At 45.6% G+C, this 16,378-nt stretch overlaps 4 protein-coding genes across 4 annotated transcripts; 1 reads left to right on the top strand and 3 right to left on the bottom strand.

Annotated features, from left to right (window-relative positions):
• Positions 1-74: 74 nt before the first annotated feature.
• On the bottom strand, positions 75-2,708 carry FOMMEDRAFT_16127 (general amino acid permease 1). Its single transcript, XM_007261353.1, has 10 exons — positions 2,520-2,708; positions 2,372-2,453; positions 2,293-2,299; positions 2,077-2,189; positions 1,897-2,017; positions 1,771-1,839; positions 1,598-1,709; positions 878-1,532; positions 733-806; positions 75-675 (listed from the first exon to the last, which is right to left on the bottom strand). Exons 1-10 carry the CDS (start codon positions 2,611-2,613, stop codon positions 332-334), a joined length of 1,671 nt encoding a protein of 556 aa, XP_007261415.1. The 5' UTR covers positions 2,614-2,708; the 3' UTR covers positions 75-331.
• A 9-nt stretch (positions 2,709-2,717) lies between these two features.
• Positions 2,718-3,815, top strand: FOMMEDRAFT_137771 (uncharacterized protein). The gene is made up of 3 exons (XM_007261352.1): positions 2,718-3,302; positions 3,361-3,500; positions 3,561-3,815. The coding sequence occupies exon 1, from the start codon at positions 2,918-2,920 to the stop codon at positions 3,221-3,223; it is 306 nt and encodes a 101-aa protein (XP_007261414.1). The 5' UTR covers positions 2,718-2,917; the 3' UTR covers positions 3,224-3,302; positions 3,361-3,500; positions 3,561-3,815.
• Positions 3,816-6,203: 2,388 nt separating this feature from the next.
• Positions 6,204-8,818, bottom strand: FOMMEDRAFT_16125 (cytochrome P450). Its single transcript, XM_007261351.1, has 11 exons — positions 8,365-8,818; positions 8,210-8,314; positions 8,022-8,150; positions 7,802-7,964; positions 7,658-7,741; positions 7,501-7,597; positions 7,311-7,437; positions 7,151-7,261; positions 6,912-7,086; positions 6,611-6,857; positions 6,204-6,556 (listed from the first exon to the last, which is right to left on the bottom strand). The coding sequence occupies exons 1-11, from the start codon at positions 8,488-8,490 to the stop codon at positions 6,382-6,384; spliced, it is 1,539 nt and encodes a 512-aa protein (XP_007261413.1). The 5' UTR covers positions 8,491-8,818; the 3' UTR covers positions 6,204-6,381.
• A 552-nt stretch (positions 8,819-9,370) lies between these two features.
• Positions 9,371-14,904, bottom strand: FOMMEDRAFT_72955 (cytochrome P450; the record flags this gene model as incomplete). Its single annotated transcript, XM_007261350.1, has 10 exons — positions 9,371-9,545; positions 13,208-13,454; positions 13,511-13,685; positions 13,748-13,864; positions 13,914-14,040; positions 14,102-14,194; positions 14,251-14,338; positions 14,398-14,560; positions 14,618-14,746; positions 14,806-14,904. Coding segments are annotated over 10 exons (1,413 nt in total), but the record flags the coding sequence as incomplete, so codon positions are not given.
• Positions 14,905-16,378: the final 1,474 nt, after the last annotated feature.

The following is a 16,378-nucleotide window of genomic DNA, read 5'->3' as shown; positions in this document are numbered from 1 at the left end:
CTCTTACTCGGTACCCAATCGTTCTGACACTGACAAATATCTTTCCCACGATTCAAGTTGCGAAGTTGAGAGGAGAATGGATGAATAGAATTTTTAGCTATCTTTTCAATATCATAGATAGGATAGGTACGTAGAAAATATACAAAAAAGTTAATCCACTCTAAAAAGCAACACCGACGTCACGATATCAATTACACAAGATAAACGCACTACGACCCGCGTCTCGTAACTCCAGCCCAAAGGGAGAAGACTCGAAGGTAACGAATCATAACAAGCGTAATATAAAGAAACGGAGAGATAGGGAGATGGAAGAGAAACGGACGAGGAGCACTCAGAAAATAACAGCAGCAATCTTCTGCCCAATTGTCCGAGGCGGTTCCTCCGGAATCTCCGTCTCCTCCATCGTCGGGATACCAGTGACGAAATCCATATCTTGTGGTTTCCAGAACTTCGTACGCTTGTAAATCTTCCAGCCGAAGTATAGCAAGAAGAATAACGGGATGTCGAGGTAGGCGACGAGGAAGTCGGACGCGTTGAAGTCGAAGAAGACTGCGAAACCGTTGATGAGAATGAACAGTATACACCAGAAGACACCCCAGTAACTGAGATAGGGCTGCAGTCCGCTATAGTATGCGCTCTTTGTTCGGTCGAAGCCTTGTGCCTTCTTACCGCGATCTGTTAGGATGGTTTTAAGTTGAGTGCTCAGAGCAGGCTAATAGGAGGAAAACTTACAGAAGTAGATGAAGGTAAGGTTGATGGATAGCCAGGTGAAGAAACCAGCAACAGTCGTCAAGTTGACGAACCAACTATAATATAGCGAAATCAGAAATCAGTAACGAACCTTCAATAGAAAAGAAGATTTATCGCTCGAACGTACTTGAAGACCTGCTCGGACGAAGCTTGTGTGTTCATGAACGCAAGGAACGCAAAGCAACTTGTTGTCAGAACGGCCACAATGGGGAGGCCATTCTTCGTGCAATACGAGAAGATCCTTGGTGCCTGTCCACGAATAGCCAAACCGTACAAGATACGCGATGAACAGAACAAGAACGAGTTTCCAGCAGAAAACGCGCTCGTGAAGACTGCACCATTGATGATGTGTGGGAGGACCTTGATACCCGCGCGATTGAACGCGATGACATACGGCGACTGTGCAGCATTGTCCGCGACCGAGAGCAAGTTGCCATCATTGAACGGTATGAGCAAACCGGTAATGAAGATTCCGAGCATGTAGAAGACAAGAATCCGATAGAACACTCGGCGAACGGCCTTGGAGATGTTCCGACGTGGGCTCTCAGTTTCAGATGCGGCGATTGCAACAAGCTCCATTCCTTGGAACGAGAATGCTGCCTGGACGAGTACGGAGAGGAGGGCGAGGAACCGACCAAGTCCGACCTTGTCGCTGGATACCAAATCCGACTGAGCTAGCGCACCAGGGTTCTTCCAGTAACGGAACCCGATACGTTGGTGGTCGGGTCCTCCGCCAAGGTCGACGACGAGACCGGTGATGATAAGGCCGGTGATCAATAGAACTGAATATAGATCAAAAGAGAAGTTCTAATCGGTTCTATCGTCTATGAGGGGAACAGAATCTTACTTTTGATGATTGAGAAGAAGAATTCAGATTCGCCGAACCATCGAACACCAAAGATATTGATCAAGCAGACGCAGATACAAATAACGGCTGTGTAGATTGGTGCATGTCCTTCCTGATAAAGGTAATCTGTTAAAAAATACACATTAAATCAGCATCTCGCAAAAAATACGCACGTCCTGATCCCAGAAGGTAAGAAGAATCTGAGCGGCGGTTACTTCAACGGGAACCGTAATAGCGTTCGACTGTAGCCAATGAGTTAATATCAATGTATCATGAAACATCTATCGCTGATTACTGACGTAGAAATAATTCCACCCAACAGCGAAACCAAGTGCAGGGTCTACCCAACGAGCGGCAAAGTGCGGGAACGTTCCAGAGATCGGAGCGTGCGCAGTCATTTCACCGATTGCGCATAGCGACCTTTACGTTTACAGCTCAGCCATAATCGCGATATCAAATTAGATGGAATGGAAACCCACGAGTATGCAACGGAACCAACCAGCGCATATGCCAATAGGGCGCCGAGTGGGCCGGCCAGGTGCAGTGCTTGACCAGAACCGAGGAACAGACCTGTGCCAAGCGTTCCTGCAATCTACAAGCCAAAAAGGGCAGCGTTGAGCATTGGTACGATATACTGAGATGGGCGCGCGTAGTGGGACCACATGGTCACATGTACTAAGCAGAATTATACTCACGGCGATCCTGTGAATTGCATACAGTCAGAATAAACTCCGGAATCGAATAAGCGAATGGCAGCAGGAGCATGCGACATACATTTGCACATGGCGCTGTTTGAGTCGACGCTGCACGCGATCGAGGTCGACGGCATCGAAGTGGTAGCGCTCGTCCTCAACGACTGGAGAGAGAGAGGAGAGGTAGAATCATTAGATGGCATATTTAACGCAGCTTTATGCGCACTTACCAGCAGCATGTGCGGTCGCGTCGCCGAGTCCCTTCTCTAGGGAGACATTGTCACTGTTCGAGTGCAAATCCTTTTCGTCTTTCTCGTTATACATCGTGAGGACCCGATGGAGAGACTGCTCTAGCTGCTGTGCTGAGAGACGAGTCGAGTGGGCAAGGCGCCAGGGAGGCGTAAGGGAAGGGAGGAGAGGGGTGGAGAAAAAGGTCAGCCGGAGCGTAGTGGGAGCTTTATATGTATTTGGAGTGCAGGGAAGCACATTTGGGTTTGTACGATAAGGAAAATTGAGGAAGCACGATAGGTTTGTATGTTTCCGTTCCTTGTATCGAGATCGGCCACCTGGGAACGAATGCTCGATTTCTGGCCACGCTAGTCCTTATCACGCCTGCCGTCGCCTGTCCATGAGCTCACGCAAAAACGGATCAACGAAGCTGATGCTCCGGCTCCCTCCCCAGGGTCGTTTGTTCCACCTTATTTCCTCCTTCCAGAGCCTCTCCCACTCTTCCCTATGCTCTATCCTCACCTTCATCAACGCCAAGTATTCCAATCGCGAGAATATGTGTGGTTTTACAAGTCTGGATTGTACGATCGGTCCTGCACTAGCCGATGTCCAAGCAAAATTTAAGCTTCGCTCCCGCGACAGGGATCGGCTGTGGCGATGCCAACATAGCCAGATATATCGGGAGAAACTCCGCCGCTATGCCTAATTTCTTCTAACGGCAGCTGCCATATAAGTCAGAAACACCTATCATTCAGGCGGGGTCGCTTTTCTGCTCGACGTGCTAGGTGAGTAAACGGCGGGTGGACCAGGTCTGCAAAACACACTCAGCACATTCCGCAAAAGTCCGAGGTACACACGTGCCAAACGCGTCGGTGTCGTTGATCCCCCGTGTGACGGAGCCAAAATCAATGCACTCAATTTGCTCGTGATTGTTTTACCGGAATACTCGTTTACATTATCTGGAGCGCTCTTCCCAACTTATGGTACGTCAAATGGCCCCAACTTACACCGATCGAGACGACTTGTAGCCATCTATCTCCCAGACACGTCAGATTGTGGGGTTTAGAGTCGGATGACTTCATCTCAAGGCTGTCTTCCCAAGAAATTACAAAAATAACGGTTCCACACGAACCGGCGCTGGAAACGGGACCAGGAACGGTACTGATAAGTACTTATCGACCCGCGCGCCGCCTACATGCGCACATACGCAGTTGCCCGAATCCAGGTCGGGTCTACAAAACTATTAACCCTGCCTACCCCGCATTCTTCCATCATCCCTACGCGAAAATGCTACTTACCCTGAAGTACTTATCGCTGCTTCCATAATTTTCCTGTGCACACGACCAAATTTATTTTGTTTGCTGTGATTGCGGATTGTTTGGAGATGCGCTTTTGATGCGCTTTTTGCGCTACGTTGTTTAAGCGAGGCGACACGACGGGTCCGAGTGATGGTGCTCGCGTAGCTGGCGGTAACCGCAGCGTGCGTAGCTAGCCCATGGGGTTATACTGTTCACGACAAATCTTTCTACTTCCAAGCAAATGCCTTTTTCGAGCTCCATGCATTCAATCATTGATACTTATTTGCATTCCAGGAATGAATCGAATGATTGGTATCACCTCGAAAACTCATCCGTCTTCGGTGTACAGGAAACAGCACAAATGCCTCCCATCATAAAACCAACAATCTATCAAAGCGTAGTGGCACGTTACCGCCAGTCCTAGCACGCAGGCCTATACCGGAGCCATCACCAGCTTGCATGCGCGCACGAATCGCTGTCATGGGTGCCGAATAGGTCAATTGTCGACACTGGTTCGAGCTCATGTCGTTGTTGCCTTGACGCCCGAGGGGAACGAGGCTGAAACATCTAGTACACCTCATAACTCCAATAGGCATGGTATAGGACGGGACTGTACTTTTGACAGTTTGCACGCTGTCTGTCTACATGCCTTCAAACCCTTTTATCAGCTTGATCCTGCCGGTGCCTCTTTCGTAAATGGCAAATCGAGGAAAATCTCACAAAGCTTTCTGGTATAAAAGCACTTTCAAGACAGCTTGTCGCATGGCTCAACCCTTTTGGGATGGGATGCTGCAGGATCGTTCTGTTATCCTGAACATGTTCCACGCTACTTTGCGGTATTACATACAAAACATTCGGGCTGCTCTACTCCTGCACCTCCAACTTGTTGCTGTTTCATAGCTTCAGGAACGAATACAGTTCCGCTGGGAATGTTGGGAGTTTTCGACACCTCAATGTCCAAGCCGCTGAATGTCAGACATGGACATTGTTGACACGCCATGGAAAAGTAGTAAAAGGCTGCGGAATTGCTCGTATCGGTCCTTGATTCCATTCCTCCATATCAATGCACAGGTCTACCGGGAATCCAGGATACAACAAGGGCCCTGCCTTTCAGCTGACTTCCCTACTGACCAAGGTCAGTATGTAATGATCCTCCCGTCCCGCCAATTGAGACTGCACCCTTTTCTGGTTTATTCTTACCCACTATCCAATTGGTTTGGTATACACTGAACGTATGCATTAACGCTGGCGCGAAATACCCTTGATCAGTTCAATTCTATATCGGTGACTTGTTATTTGAACGGGAAGATATCCCGAGACTGGGTCCTTTGTTTTCTATCGGCGAAGGGCGCTATCTTTGTAAGTATTAGGTTTTTGCCTCTATCTCGATTCAAGCTGAAAATTTTCAAATTTTCACTTCCATTGAGTTTATATCCGTTCCTTGTTTGTACTTTCACGAGTGATGAACCCGAAGGCCTTGCTTTCCCCGTCCTTTCAGCGCGTCGAGGCCAGATCATCTTAGCCCTTTCTTAGCGCCAGTATCACGTTAACGCACTTATGTGCCCACTAATACATATCAGTCTTCAACCACATGAACATCCGGCGCGGCGCCATGAAACTGCACAAGGATCACAAATTCCAAAAGGCATGTCAATTATAGACGCCGAACGCCTGGCGTGCACCGTATCAGGATCAATGTATTTTCGTTCGGTACTTTTAAGCTTCCTCTCTTGTCAGGTCTTTGGTGCCTAGCTGAATAGTTAGGAATTACTGAAAGCATATGATGCTTCGCACGCCAAGAGCAGGATTGTTTGGTCGCACACTAACGCCGTGATTCCAGCGCTTGGTCTTCACAACTCAGGTCGAGCTGGAATACTTCTGCTTCGCTGTTCTCAGACTGTCCTTTCTTTATCCCGTCCACTCTGGCTTGTCCGTTCCAGTATGTTTTAAACATTAGGGTAGCACCGATTCTTCCTCATCTCGTGTAATAGTAGGCGTCTCAATAGTAGCTCTGATCTTCCTGTGTACGCAGTGAAACAACAGGGCATGATGATATGTATAGAATCCATGGCTATAATCCATATACAGTTGAAAATGTCTTATTGCATAACGTTGGGAGAGGGCTAAACCCAATGCATTATACAATTTATGCATTATGACAATACATTTTGGCTGAGGACCTGAGTTTTGGTCTGGCCAAAAGTCTATGCATTATGCCATTTATGCATTATGATGTGATGCAATAAGACATTTTCAACTGTAGTGTTTCGGTTCACTCAGCTAATCTCAGCGTGTTCTGTAGTCCTTGGTTTCCTGTCCTTGAAAATGCCAATCTTCTGCTCTCTACAGCATACAGAACAACAGTGCAGTATATAACATTACTTGACACGTTTAAAACATTGACTATGAACACTTCAACTTTCTAGTTGCAACAAAGATACTCTGAGGATTGGAGCACTTTTACAAACATTTACTTACAAAAACAAAAACATTTCAACGCATACTGATGACATGGAACTCCAAACCCTTTGGCCAACTTCTGCATAGTGAATGGGTGGCGATAACCTTATACGTCCGTTCGCTTCCTGAGCAGGATTTTGGCTTTGGAGTTCGGTGACAATTGATTACGGTAGTACTCGTTCTCAGGCCGTACTCCCTCTACTTCCGCTTTCACGTCGTAATTCAAAATCAGATATGCCATCATTGCCTTGAGCTCGTTTACTGCGAAGAAACGGCCTGGACTACCGAAATGGTTTCAGGACGACATAGTGAAGGTCAACACAGCACGAACATACCAGGCATGTCGTCCATGTCCAAATGGAAGATATTCTGGACTAGTTTTGACCATTTGGTGCTTTACACTCTCATCCGGGTTCTGCTCGCGCAACTTTGCAAACCGGAATCCGTCAAACTTGTCTGCATCTGGATAGTAGGAATCGTCATGGTGAACTCCTGTTAAATTCGCGGCCACGAACGTGCCAGCAGGCAGGAAGGTTCCATGCGACAACGTGAAGTCGGACATTATCTTGCGAGTAAGACCCGCTGGAAAGAGTCGTTGTTATACGAGTTACGAGCGCATTTGTAATTGAGGCTTACTTAGCATAAGGCCATTAATCCGTTGGCTCTCTTTCATGAAGCTATCAAGTTTCCACAGCTTCGTCATTGCCACCTTAGACCATCCTTCCTCCTTGATCACTTGCTCGATCTCTTCCCGTAAAGGCGGAATATATTGTGGTTCAGCCGCAAGGTGGAACAACGCGTGAGTGAAACTCTAACAGTAAGCGCCATGAGACGGATCAGAATGTTACTACGGTGAAAGGGACAATATACCCTACACTCGAAGATGAGTGAATAGCCGCGAAGTTTATGTGAAGGATCCGCATTGTGAGATCTCGAATATTTCGGTTCTTTGGCGCTTCGTCAATCAGCCATGAAATCATGTCGACCTTCATTTTGTCAGCATGGCATGTAGCGCCTGCATAAGTTACATCTCACCGGTTTTCCTGGCCAATCATGGCCATTTTCGTCATACATACGAAACCGCTCCTCAAATACGGGGCGAAGCAGCCTCATTGCCTTACGGACACTTCGATTCGTTGGACTGAAATATGCACCGACAATACTATATAGAGTGAATCTCAGTCATGAATATGCACGCTGTGACACTAAGCATTGAAGTACTTACGGACGCAAAAATGCAGGTGTATTGTGAATCATGTACACCGTTTTCATGACATCAATAGCAAAGTAGATGCTTAGCTCGGTATACTCTGGATTTCTGCCTACAAAAGAGATAATATGGGCATGAATTTGAAATTCTGGCTGGATCACTCGGGACACACAAAGGGGGATGCCAACGAAAATCCTGTTGCTAACTCTGCATACGATATTCCTTATCGTATCCAACGCAGGGACGGAAACCCAGTCTAATAGGGACGTCTTGTCACTTATATATACTTGGATAAAGATAGTCATTGCCAACATACCATCACTCTTGGGCGGAACAAGGTCTCTAAATGCATGTATAATCTCGCCGTGGACGTTGTCGAAAATCAAGCTCAAAGAGTGAGTCAACTGATTACGGATGGTTGCGAGATGGTAAGTATCTCTCGCTACTTCCAATCCAAATGTCCAACGGAATGCAAACTCCTGTGGAAATTTACAGTTCAGAAAGTAGACTTGTGCCAACTGAGGTGTACGCCATACCTCAATCCCCGCCTCTTCGGAAGAGGCTTTATTGTCCGGAGCCTTCCTAACCTCTTCGATGACTTCACGTTTGTTGACCATAACGATGTACAGATTCAGTTGAGGGATCTTGAATGTTCCCTTTCCATACTGAAGATTTGATCTGAATGAAACTAGCTACAGGCACATCCCTCAAACTAGAAACAGACCTTATCATAAGCTCGCTTGAGTATGGATTTGGTGTCTGCGATAAAGTCATACGCGTCGATGTACGATGAGGGGACTCCGGAGGAGCCTTCGAGAGGTACGTTAACCTATGAATGAATCAGTCGACGGGATACGCCGGGAAGTGCAGGATGTTTACTTCGAGTTTCCGGGAATTGACGAATCTAGAAAGGAATGCTACTGCAACGCATATTCCGACGATTATAAGAAGCAAGTAGGATTGGACACGTCCCTCAAGTTTTTCAGGTTCTAGAGGTGAAATCATCTGCGCCAGTATGGATTTTAGACAAGACTTATCGCTCAGGGGCTTGAGAGTAGTGACGGAGATAGAGGGATAATCGAAGAGGTGTACGCATTTGTGGAGCCCAAGCAAAGTCTATACAGAAATCCCCGTGAGAGAGCTCGCCATATTCGTTATACTAATCACCGTAATCGTGAGCGTGCTGTCCAGGATAAATTCGTCCTTGCATGTTGAAATACAAAAGAAGGAACCGCGATACCCAACATGCCAGGAAGCTAGGCTCTTGCTGGCTTTACGAAAGGGATGTGGGCACCTGGCTAGAACTTGGTACTTTTCCTTGAAGGTGAGCCTGCCCGATGACCAATTGAACAAAGAAGCAAGATATAATCCAAGAAGTGCAAGTAAGTTTTTCGCCATCATTAGACGAGCAGCCGATGCTCAGTATTTGCCAGCTATGTAATTGAATGGAAGGAAGTGCCAAAAAAAGACCGATCAGGTTTCACGTGACACAGTAATCACTGCCGTAATTAATTAGGAGGACACATGATATAATTCCGGAACCGCCACTCGGACAGTGCTCGTTTTACTGTGTGCCATTATAATACCTTGGAAGCAGCAAGGCAAATTCCACTTTATTCCACGAGTCCCTTTTTTTCTCTATGGTTATGTTTCGCAATCTTCCGTTCTCTGTACGACTCAAACCTTTAACATGATGCTCTCCAAGATCATTTTGAAACTCTGCATTCCCGCCCCTTTGACCAGCACAGCTAGACTAAAATGCATGACTTCAATTTGTAACGTTGAAAAGAAACATTTCCGTGATATACAAAACCAGTCGGTCATGTAGCGATGAATTGTATCGTCGAGATTCTCATGCGATTCCGCATCGCGAATAACGGCTTCCTTATGCATCAACTCGTTTCTTGAATAGCACCTTAGCCTTCGGATCTGGGCTCAATCGAGAACGATGGTATACGTTCTCTGGTCGTACTCCCTCCACCTCCGCTTTCACGTCATAATTCAAAATCAAATACGCCATCATTGCCTTGAGCTCGTTCACCGCAAAGAACCGGCCAGGGCTACAATATATGTATCAAATTAGTCTAGAGCTAAGAAATGCAGTAAGCTGTATATGAACACACCAGGCATGACGTCCGAGTCCAAATGCCAGGTATTCTGGACTCGTGAAGACCATTTGATGCTTCGCACTCTCCTCAGAGCTTCGCTCACGCAACTTCGAGAACCGGAAACCGTCAAACTTGTCTGCATCCGGATAATGAGATTCGTCACGATGTATTCCTGCAACATTCGCGGCAAGGAACGATCCAGCAGGCATGAAGGTACCGTCTGGCAACGTCAAGTCGGACATTATCTTGCGATTCAACGAAACTTGGTAATAATTTTGGTAAGGCACGGAATGCATACATACATTCAAGACAGGCTTACCCAGGTTGATACCATTCATCCGCTGACTCTCCTTCAAGAAGCTGTCCAGTTTCCACATCTTCGTCATCGCGACTTTCGTCCATCCTTCCTCCTTGATCACCTGCTTAACTTCTTCACGCAGAGGATGGATGTACTGTGGCTCTGCCGCAAGATGAAATAGGGCATGAGTGAAACTCTGTTTTTCAAGCGCTATTAGTCCGGGTAAAATTAATGATGGTGGAAGAGATATAGCTTACGACTGCAGACGTATGTATAGCCATGAATTGTATGTGTAGCATCCTCATTACAAGATCCCGAATAGTTTGGCCATTTGGTGCTTCATCGATAAGCCATGAAATCATGTCGACCTTTGAGTTTGTTTGGTTAGCCTCGAATGTGTTATGCGGGGAGGAGTAACATCTCACCGGTTTCCCCGGCCAATCATCGCCATTTTCTGCGTACAGACGGAACCGCTCCTCGAAAACTGGTCGAAGGAGCTTCATGGCCTGACGAACAGTTCTAGCTGTCGGGCTGAGATACGCACCGACAATGCTAGAGTGTCGATCGGTCATTTACCTGTTATCTGAGCCTTACAACACCGAGACACTTACGGGCGCAAAAAAACAGGTGTATCCTGAACCTTGTATGCCGTTTCCATGATATCAATAGAGAAATTGATGCTTAGCTCCATAAATTCTGGATCTCGGCCTACACAGAGAAAACAAACTTTAGAATTGGTGAGTTGTGCGAGGCAAGTTGCGACTGACAAAGAGGAATGCCGACAAAAATTCTGTTGCTGGTTCTGCATACTATTTTTCTCATTAGATCCAAAGTAGGTAGAGGAACCCAATCTAAAATTTTCGGTATGTCATTTCCTGTAATCCGACTAGTAGCAGTATAATTATCGTACCACCACTGTTCGTAGGAACAAGGTCGTCGAAGGCACACTTGATCTCGTCACGGACGTCGTCGAACAGCACACCCAAAGAGCGAGTTAGCTGGTTACTGATGGCTGCGAAATGGTATGAATTTCTAAATGTGTCCTCTCCGAGTGACCAATGGAGTGTAAGGTCCTGGGAGAATGCGCCGCAGTTTAGCATGCAACGTACGTGAAAGAGTGGTCCATGCCATACCTCAATTACTGCCTCAGCAAAAGAAGCCTTATTATCCGGAGCCTTCCTAATCTCTTCGATAAGTTCACGTTTATTAATTATAACAGTGTACCGATCCATTTCGGGAATCTTGAATGTCCCGTTTCCGTACTGAATATTTGAGTTGAATGAGACTGGTTACATGTACATGCTATAGGAACAGACTTTCTCGTAGGCTCGCTTAAGGGTAAACTTGGCGTTTGCAATGAGATCATACATCATGAGATAAGACGAGATGATTCCAGAGGAGCCTTCGGGAGGTACGTCAACCTATGAATAAATCAGTTAGTAAGGCTCATCAGCGAGCACAGGACACTTACCTCATGCTTCCGGCTGTTGATAAGTCGAGAAAGTGATACGACTCCAATGCATAAGCCGACAATAAACAGGGAGTAGTATTGGACACGATCCTCGATGTTTGGAGGTTCTCGCAGTGAAATCATCTGCGTCAGCATGGGTTTCCAGGTGAGCACAAGGATTATAGTTTAGGAGATTGAAAGTAGCGGGGATGTGAGATGACAGTGAAGAAGAGGCAAGCATCCAAGAAGCTCCTTTATACGACAGTTCCTGTGAGAGAGGCAATCACGTTCATTGCTCCAATACCCGCACTTTCTGCGTGCCGAACAATATTGATCCGTGCACCCGTGTCTAAATACAACGAAAGAGACCCCGCTTTCCCAAGATACTAGGAAGATGATAGATAGCTTTACGGAAGGCAAGTGAGCTCCTGAGTCCTGACCAGAATGGACTAGCCTTTCCCCCTGGAAGAAGGCAAGCCTGGTTGATGGCCGATAGAATATGCGAGAAAGATACAAGTCAAGAAGGGCAAGTTATTCCAGCTGTATTATTAGATGAGCAACCAATGCCTAGTACTTGCTAGCGAACGGAGGAAGTGCAAAAAATAACAATGCATCACGTGATACGGGTTCTTTGCAATTTGCAAACATATTCGTAAACCTGTAAAACGTAAGGATGAAGGAATGCCAGGATGAAGGCCTCACGGAATAAGGGAAAACATACAAAGAGTTTGATTTTGTGCAATGGATTAGTTTGGTGGGAAATACAAATGGAGAAAGATTTATTTTTGAGCATTACAATTCCACGAATGGGCTTCGATCGTTGTCCGTAATCCAAAACATCGATAAGTATTTCCGATGAGCCGCCAAAGTAACTGCAGGCGTAATTTATACATGGGACCGCTTGCAAACCAAAAAATTCACGTATTGAAATTTCGCGAAAGAATACAATGCGCACTGAAGTATGAATGAATGCAGAACACGAAAGCATTTCAGTGATATTTACAGCGAAATTTCAACTTGGGAACCATACCATACCATCTCCAAACAGAAGCTCAGGACCGTTAATGAACCTTGGAACCGTTAGGGGTAGTGTACATAAACTCTGTATTTGCCCAGGTCAGCTGCTCTTCTAATATTTGATAAAGTCACCAACATTTGATAAATTCATCAAGGTATCACGATTCACTGGACTACTGGCACGTTTTTTCTACAATGTGTAGGCCATAAAGTGGAGATCCGATAACTGGAAGAATGTACTTAACTGCTATCCACAATAGAATTGAAGTGTATGTTTAGGTTGCACATGATTTATTACCATTTTATTGTCGCTTTAACACGTCGGAAATATGTAGACAATTCAGGTTCATACCTAATCCCTAATTTCCTTTTACTGTAAATCTTTCGCGATCTTTCGCACTCTTTTCGAAGCAAGTCTTTAACGTGTTGTGCTCCAAGATAATTTGACTACTCGCGTTCCTGATACATTGACCAGAACAACTACGAAAAAATGAGCAACTGCGATTTTTATTGTTTACAAAAAACATTCCCGTGATATATCAGGTCATTTAATGTGTAGCGATGAAAACAAACCCCAAATCTCCATGCGATCCACCACCGCGAATAACGGCAACCTTATGCCTCCGCTCGTTTCTTGAATAGCACTTTAGCCCCTGGATTTGGGCTCAATCGAGAACGATGGTACACGTTCTCCGGTCGCACTCCCTCCACCTCCGCTTTCACGTCATAATTCAAAATCAGATATGCCATCATCGCCTTAAGCTCGTTAACAGCGAAGAAGCGACCAGGACTACAATGCAACATCAGAAAAGCAGCACATGACAGCAGAGCATGATAAAAACAACGCACCAGGCGTGACGTCCGTGTCCAAATGCTAGATATTCTGGACTTGTATTGACCATTTGATGTTTCACGATCTCCGCGGGGCTCTGCTCGCGCAACTTCGAGAACCGGAATCCGTCGAACTTATCCGCATCTGGGTAGTGAGAATCGTCACAATGAATTCCTGCCGCATTCGTGGCGACGAATGAGCCTGCAGGCAAGAAGGTACCATCTGGTAATGTAAAATCTGACATTATCTTGCGATTCAAGGATACTTAAAAGCGGAGTTTCGGTATGGTACAGAGTGGCATACAGTCAAGGCGGACTCACGCAGGTTGATGCCATTTAGCCGTTGACTCTCTTTCATGAAGCTATCGAGTTTCCGCATCTTCGTCATTGCAACCTTTGACCATCCTTCCTCCTTGATCACCTGCTCAATCTCTTCCCGTAAAGGTCCAATATATTGCGGTTCCGCCGCGAGGTGAAATAAGGCGTGAGTAAAACTCTGGTATTTAAATGCGATCAGGCGGATGGGAAAGTCGTTACAAACTAAAAGATGGCGCCCACGTTTGATGATGTATTCATGGCGACAAAATTTATGTGTAGCAGCCTCAACGTAAGATCCCGGACGCTTCGCTTCTCGTTCTCTGGTGCTTCATCGATTAGCCATGAAATCATGTCGACCTTCATTTTGTCAGCATGACGTGCAACGCTTGCATATGTTACATCGCACCGGTTTCCCTGACCAATTATCGCCGTTTTCGTCGTACATACGAAACCGTTCCTCAAGTATAGGGCGAAGGAGCTTCATTGCCTGACGGACACTTCGAGCCGTTGGACTGAAATATGTAGCGACGATACTGTGTATTAACATCAACCATAAACCGTTTCATTGTGACTCTTAAGCGTCGAAACGCTTACGGGTGCAGAAGCGCAGGCATACTATATAACATGTACACCGTTTTCATGATATTAACGGTGAAATTGACGCTCAGCTCAGTATAATCTTGATCTCTGCCTATAAAATGTAACTAAAAGCATGAATTTCCACATGTATGTTGAATTGGGACTCACAAAGAGGGGTACCAACAAAAATCCTGTTGCTGGCTCTGCATACGATTTTTCTCACTGTATCCAGTGCAGGAACAGCGACCCAGCCTAATATGAACGCAATATTATCACTGTAACTCGAGTATCCATTATAGTTGCCATCATACCATCTTGTTTCATTGGAATCAGGTCATTAAATGCTTGCATAATTTCGTCGCGGACGTCGTCGAAGAGCAAACTCAAAGAGCGGGTCAACTGATTGCGGACAATTGCGACATGATATCTGTGTGTCGCGAGCTTCTCTCCAAATGTCCAACGAGTCTTAAAGTCCTATGGGAATCATCAGTTCATTAGACAGCGCTTGCGACAAAGAGGTCCATTTCCTACCTCAAATATCGCTTCATCGAACGAGGCCTTATCGTCTGGAGCCTTCCTAATCTCTTCGATATTATCACGATTGTTGGTAATAACCGTGTACCGATTCATTTCAGGGATCTTGAATGTTCCGTTTTCGTACTGAATGATGCACTGCGTGAGAAATAGGAGCATGCAGGTTTCGTAGATTCAGGACAGACCTTATCGTAAGATCTCCTGAGTATAGATTTGGCATTTGCGATAAAGTCATACACGTCGGCGTACGATGAGAGAACTCCGGAGGATCCTTCGAGAGGTACGTCAACCTATGCACAATGAATTAGTCAAACTCTCAAAGGGCCACAGGTAGCTTACTTCAAGCTTTCGATTCTTGAACTGTCTGAAAACGGTGATGATCGCAGTACACATCCCTATCATAAGGAGGGAATAGTATCGTGCAAGATCCTCAACTTTAGAGAGCCCCAATTCCAAATTCACTCGCGCCAGCATCGGCTTCCAGTCGGGAGAGAAGCTCATAGCTCAGGATCTTGTAGAATTTTGCTTGAGTATGAGAGATTCGAGCGAGAGTGAGGAAAATACAGCATTCGGAAAGCTCTGATTTATACGACAGAGTCCGTGAGAGAGCCCGCAGACTCCGTTACTTCGTCCTTCGTAGTCATTTCACTGTATAGGTTGTAGGTTATGCTTCCATGGTCGAATACACCGAACAGCCAATAGGATGCAGAAAAGACGGCGTTGTAAATAGTTCTTGACTCAAGAGCGTAAGCAGAATTTACATAAGTTGCAGTCTGAACTATCTATGTCTGGTCTTTTGAGTATAGTAGAGAGCTGCAGCAGACGCCGAGCACATGTGCCGAAAGAAAAGAAGCAAACCTTTCTAAATTCAAACTCGTTTGTCGGTCCGCCCTCACGTGATGATTTTCGGACGGCTTTCGAACGACTTATGAGATGATCCTATAATAATTTGAGTTGGGGCTTATGCCAAAGTATTCTTCGCGATGTATTTTCCTACATAACATTCGGAAGTGTCCAGTCAATTTAACATTTTTCTTCAACCCTAGTATCTTAAACTTATTCCCTACCGTCAAAAAGTCTACTGTCCAGAGCATGGTCTTTACTTACTAGTAATGAATTATGGTGTGCATGTGGTGTTTTGCAAGAATCGCCGTCGTTCATACACAGCTCCTTGAATTATTACCGATTAATGCCAGTAACTTAGCTGTTCTCATACCCACCTTTGTAGGTAACTTGATTTGACTTGCTCATCCTTGCCAGCAGCTGTCTTCAAAACGTCAAGACAACCCTAATTTTCTGCCTCATCTCATGTGATAACAGTGCATCAAGGTAGACCAGTCTCTTCCATGAAGGAAAATATATAGCAGAAGCAAGAATTACCTTAGAAACCATGTCTATGAGTGAGGTGAATTTATGGTGCTTCCAAGTAGGATGGGTCCAGACATCATAAGGTATAAGACAGCTTAATCCTTGTCTAGATGAGCTACTTCAATAGGCCATGATTCTTGGTTTAGAATATTCCGAGCTCAGTGCATGACAATGTTGCAATATTCATGAAAGTCGGGCATATTGTGAGACTTCCGATTATGTGTCTTCTCACTCTTCTGACAAAGAAGAGACCAAAACTGGTTGTATACGAGTTTCTGACATGCATATCATTTTTGCGAAGCATTCATGCGCTTGTACAAAAATTAATATATATTGACCAAATAGAACGCCGAATTCTTGACGTACTTCTAAATGGCAAACGATTACGAC

The sequence above is a fragment of the Fomitiporia mediterranea genome (genome assembly GCF_000271605.1).
Source record: "Fomitiporia mediterranea MF3/22 unplaced genomic scaffold FOMMEscaffold_1, whole genome shotgun sequence".
Classification (NCBI taxonomy): Eukaryota; Fungi; Basidiomycota; class Agaricomycetes; order Hymenochaetales; family Hymenochaetaceae; genus Fomitiporia; species Fomitiporia mediterranea.
The sequence above is the reverse complement of the archived record's forward strand: the minus strand, read 5'-3'. Positions and strand labels throughout refer to the sequence as shown.

What these genes read in the sequence shown, in the direction of transcription:
- FOMMEDRAFT_16127 (XM_007261353.1), bottom strand. Translation starts at nt 2,613, where the DNA reads ATGTATAACGAGAAAGACGAAAAGGATTTGCACTCGAACAGTGACAAT. An exon ending in GTTGGTTCCGTTGCATACTC is followed by an intron (nt 2,018 to 2,076) that starts GTGGGTTTCCAT and finishes GTAAACGTAAAG; the next exon opens with GTCGCTATGCGCAATCGGTG. An exon ending in TTGGGTGGAATTATTTCTAC is followed by an intron (nt 1,840 to 1,896) that starts GTCAGTAATCAG and finishes CATTGGCTACAG; the next exon opens with TCGAACGCTATTACGGTTCC.
- FOMMEDRAFT_137771 (XM_007261352.1), top strand. Translation starts at nt 2,918, where the DNA reads ATGAGCTCACGCAAAAACGGATCAACGAAGCTGATGCTCCGGCTCCCT.
- FOMMEDRAFT_16125 (XM_007261351.1), bottom strand. Translation starts at nt 8,490, where the DNA reads ATGATTTCACCTCTAGAACCTGAAAAACTTGAGGGACGTGTCCAATCC. An exon ending in TGTTCCGCCCAAGAGTGATG is followed by an intron (nt 7,742 to 7,801) that starts GTATGTTGGCAA and finishes CGTCCCTATTAG; the next exon opens with ACTGGGTTTCCGTCCCTGCG. An exon ending in TTTCGTTGGCATCCCCCTTT is followed by an intron (nt 7,598 to 7,657) that starts GTGTGTCCCGAG and finishes TCTCTTTTGTAG; the next exon opens with GCAGAAATCCAGAGTATACC.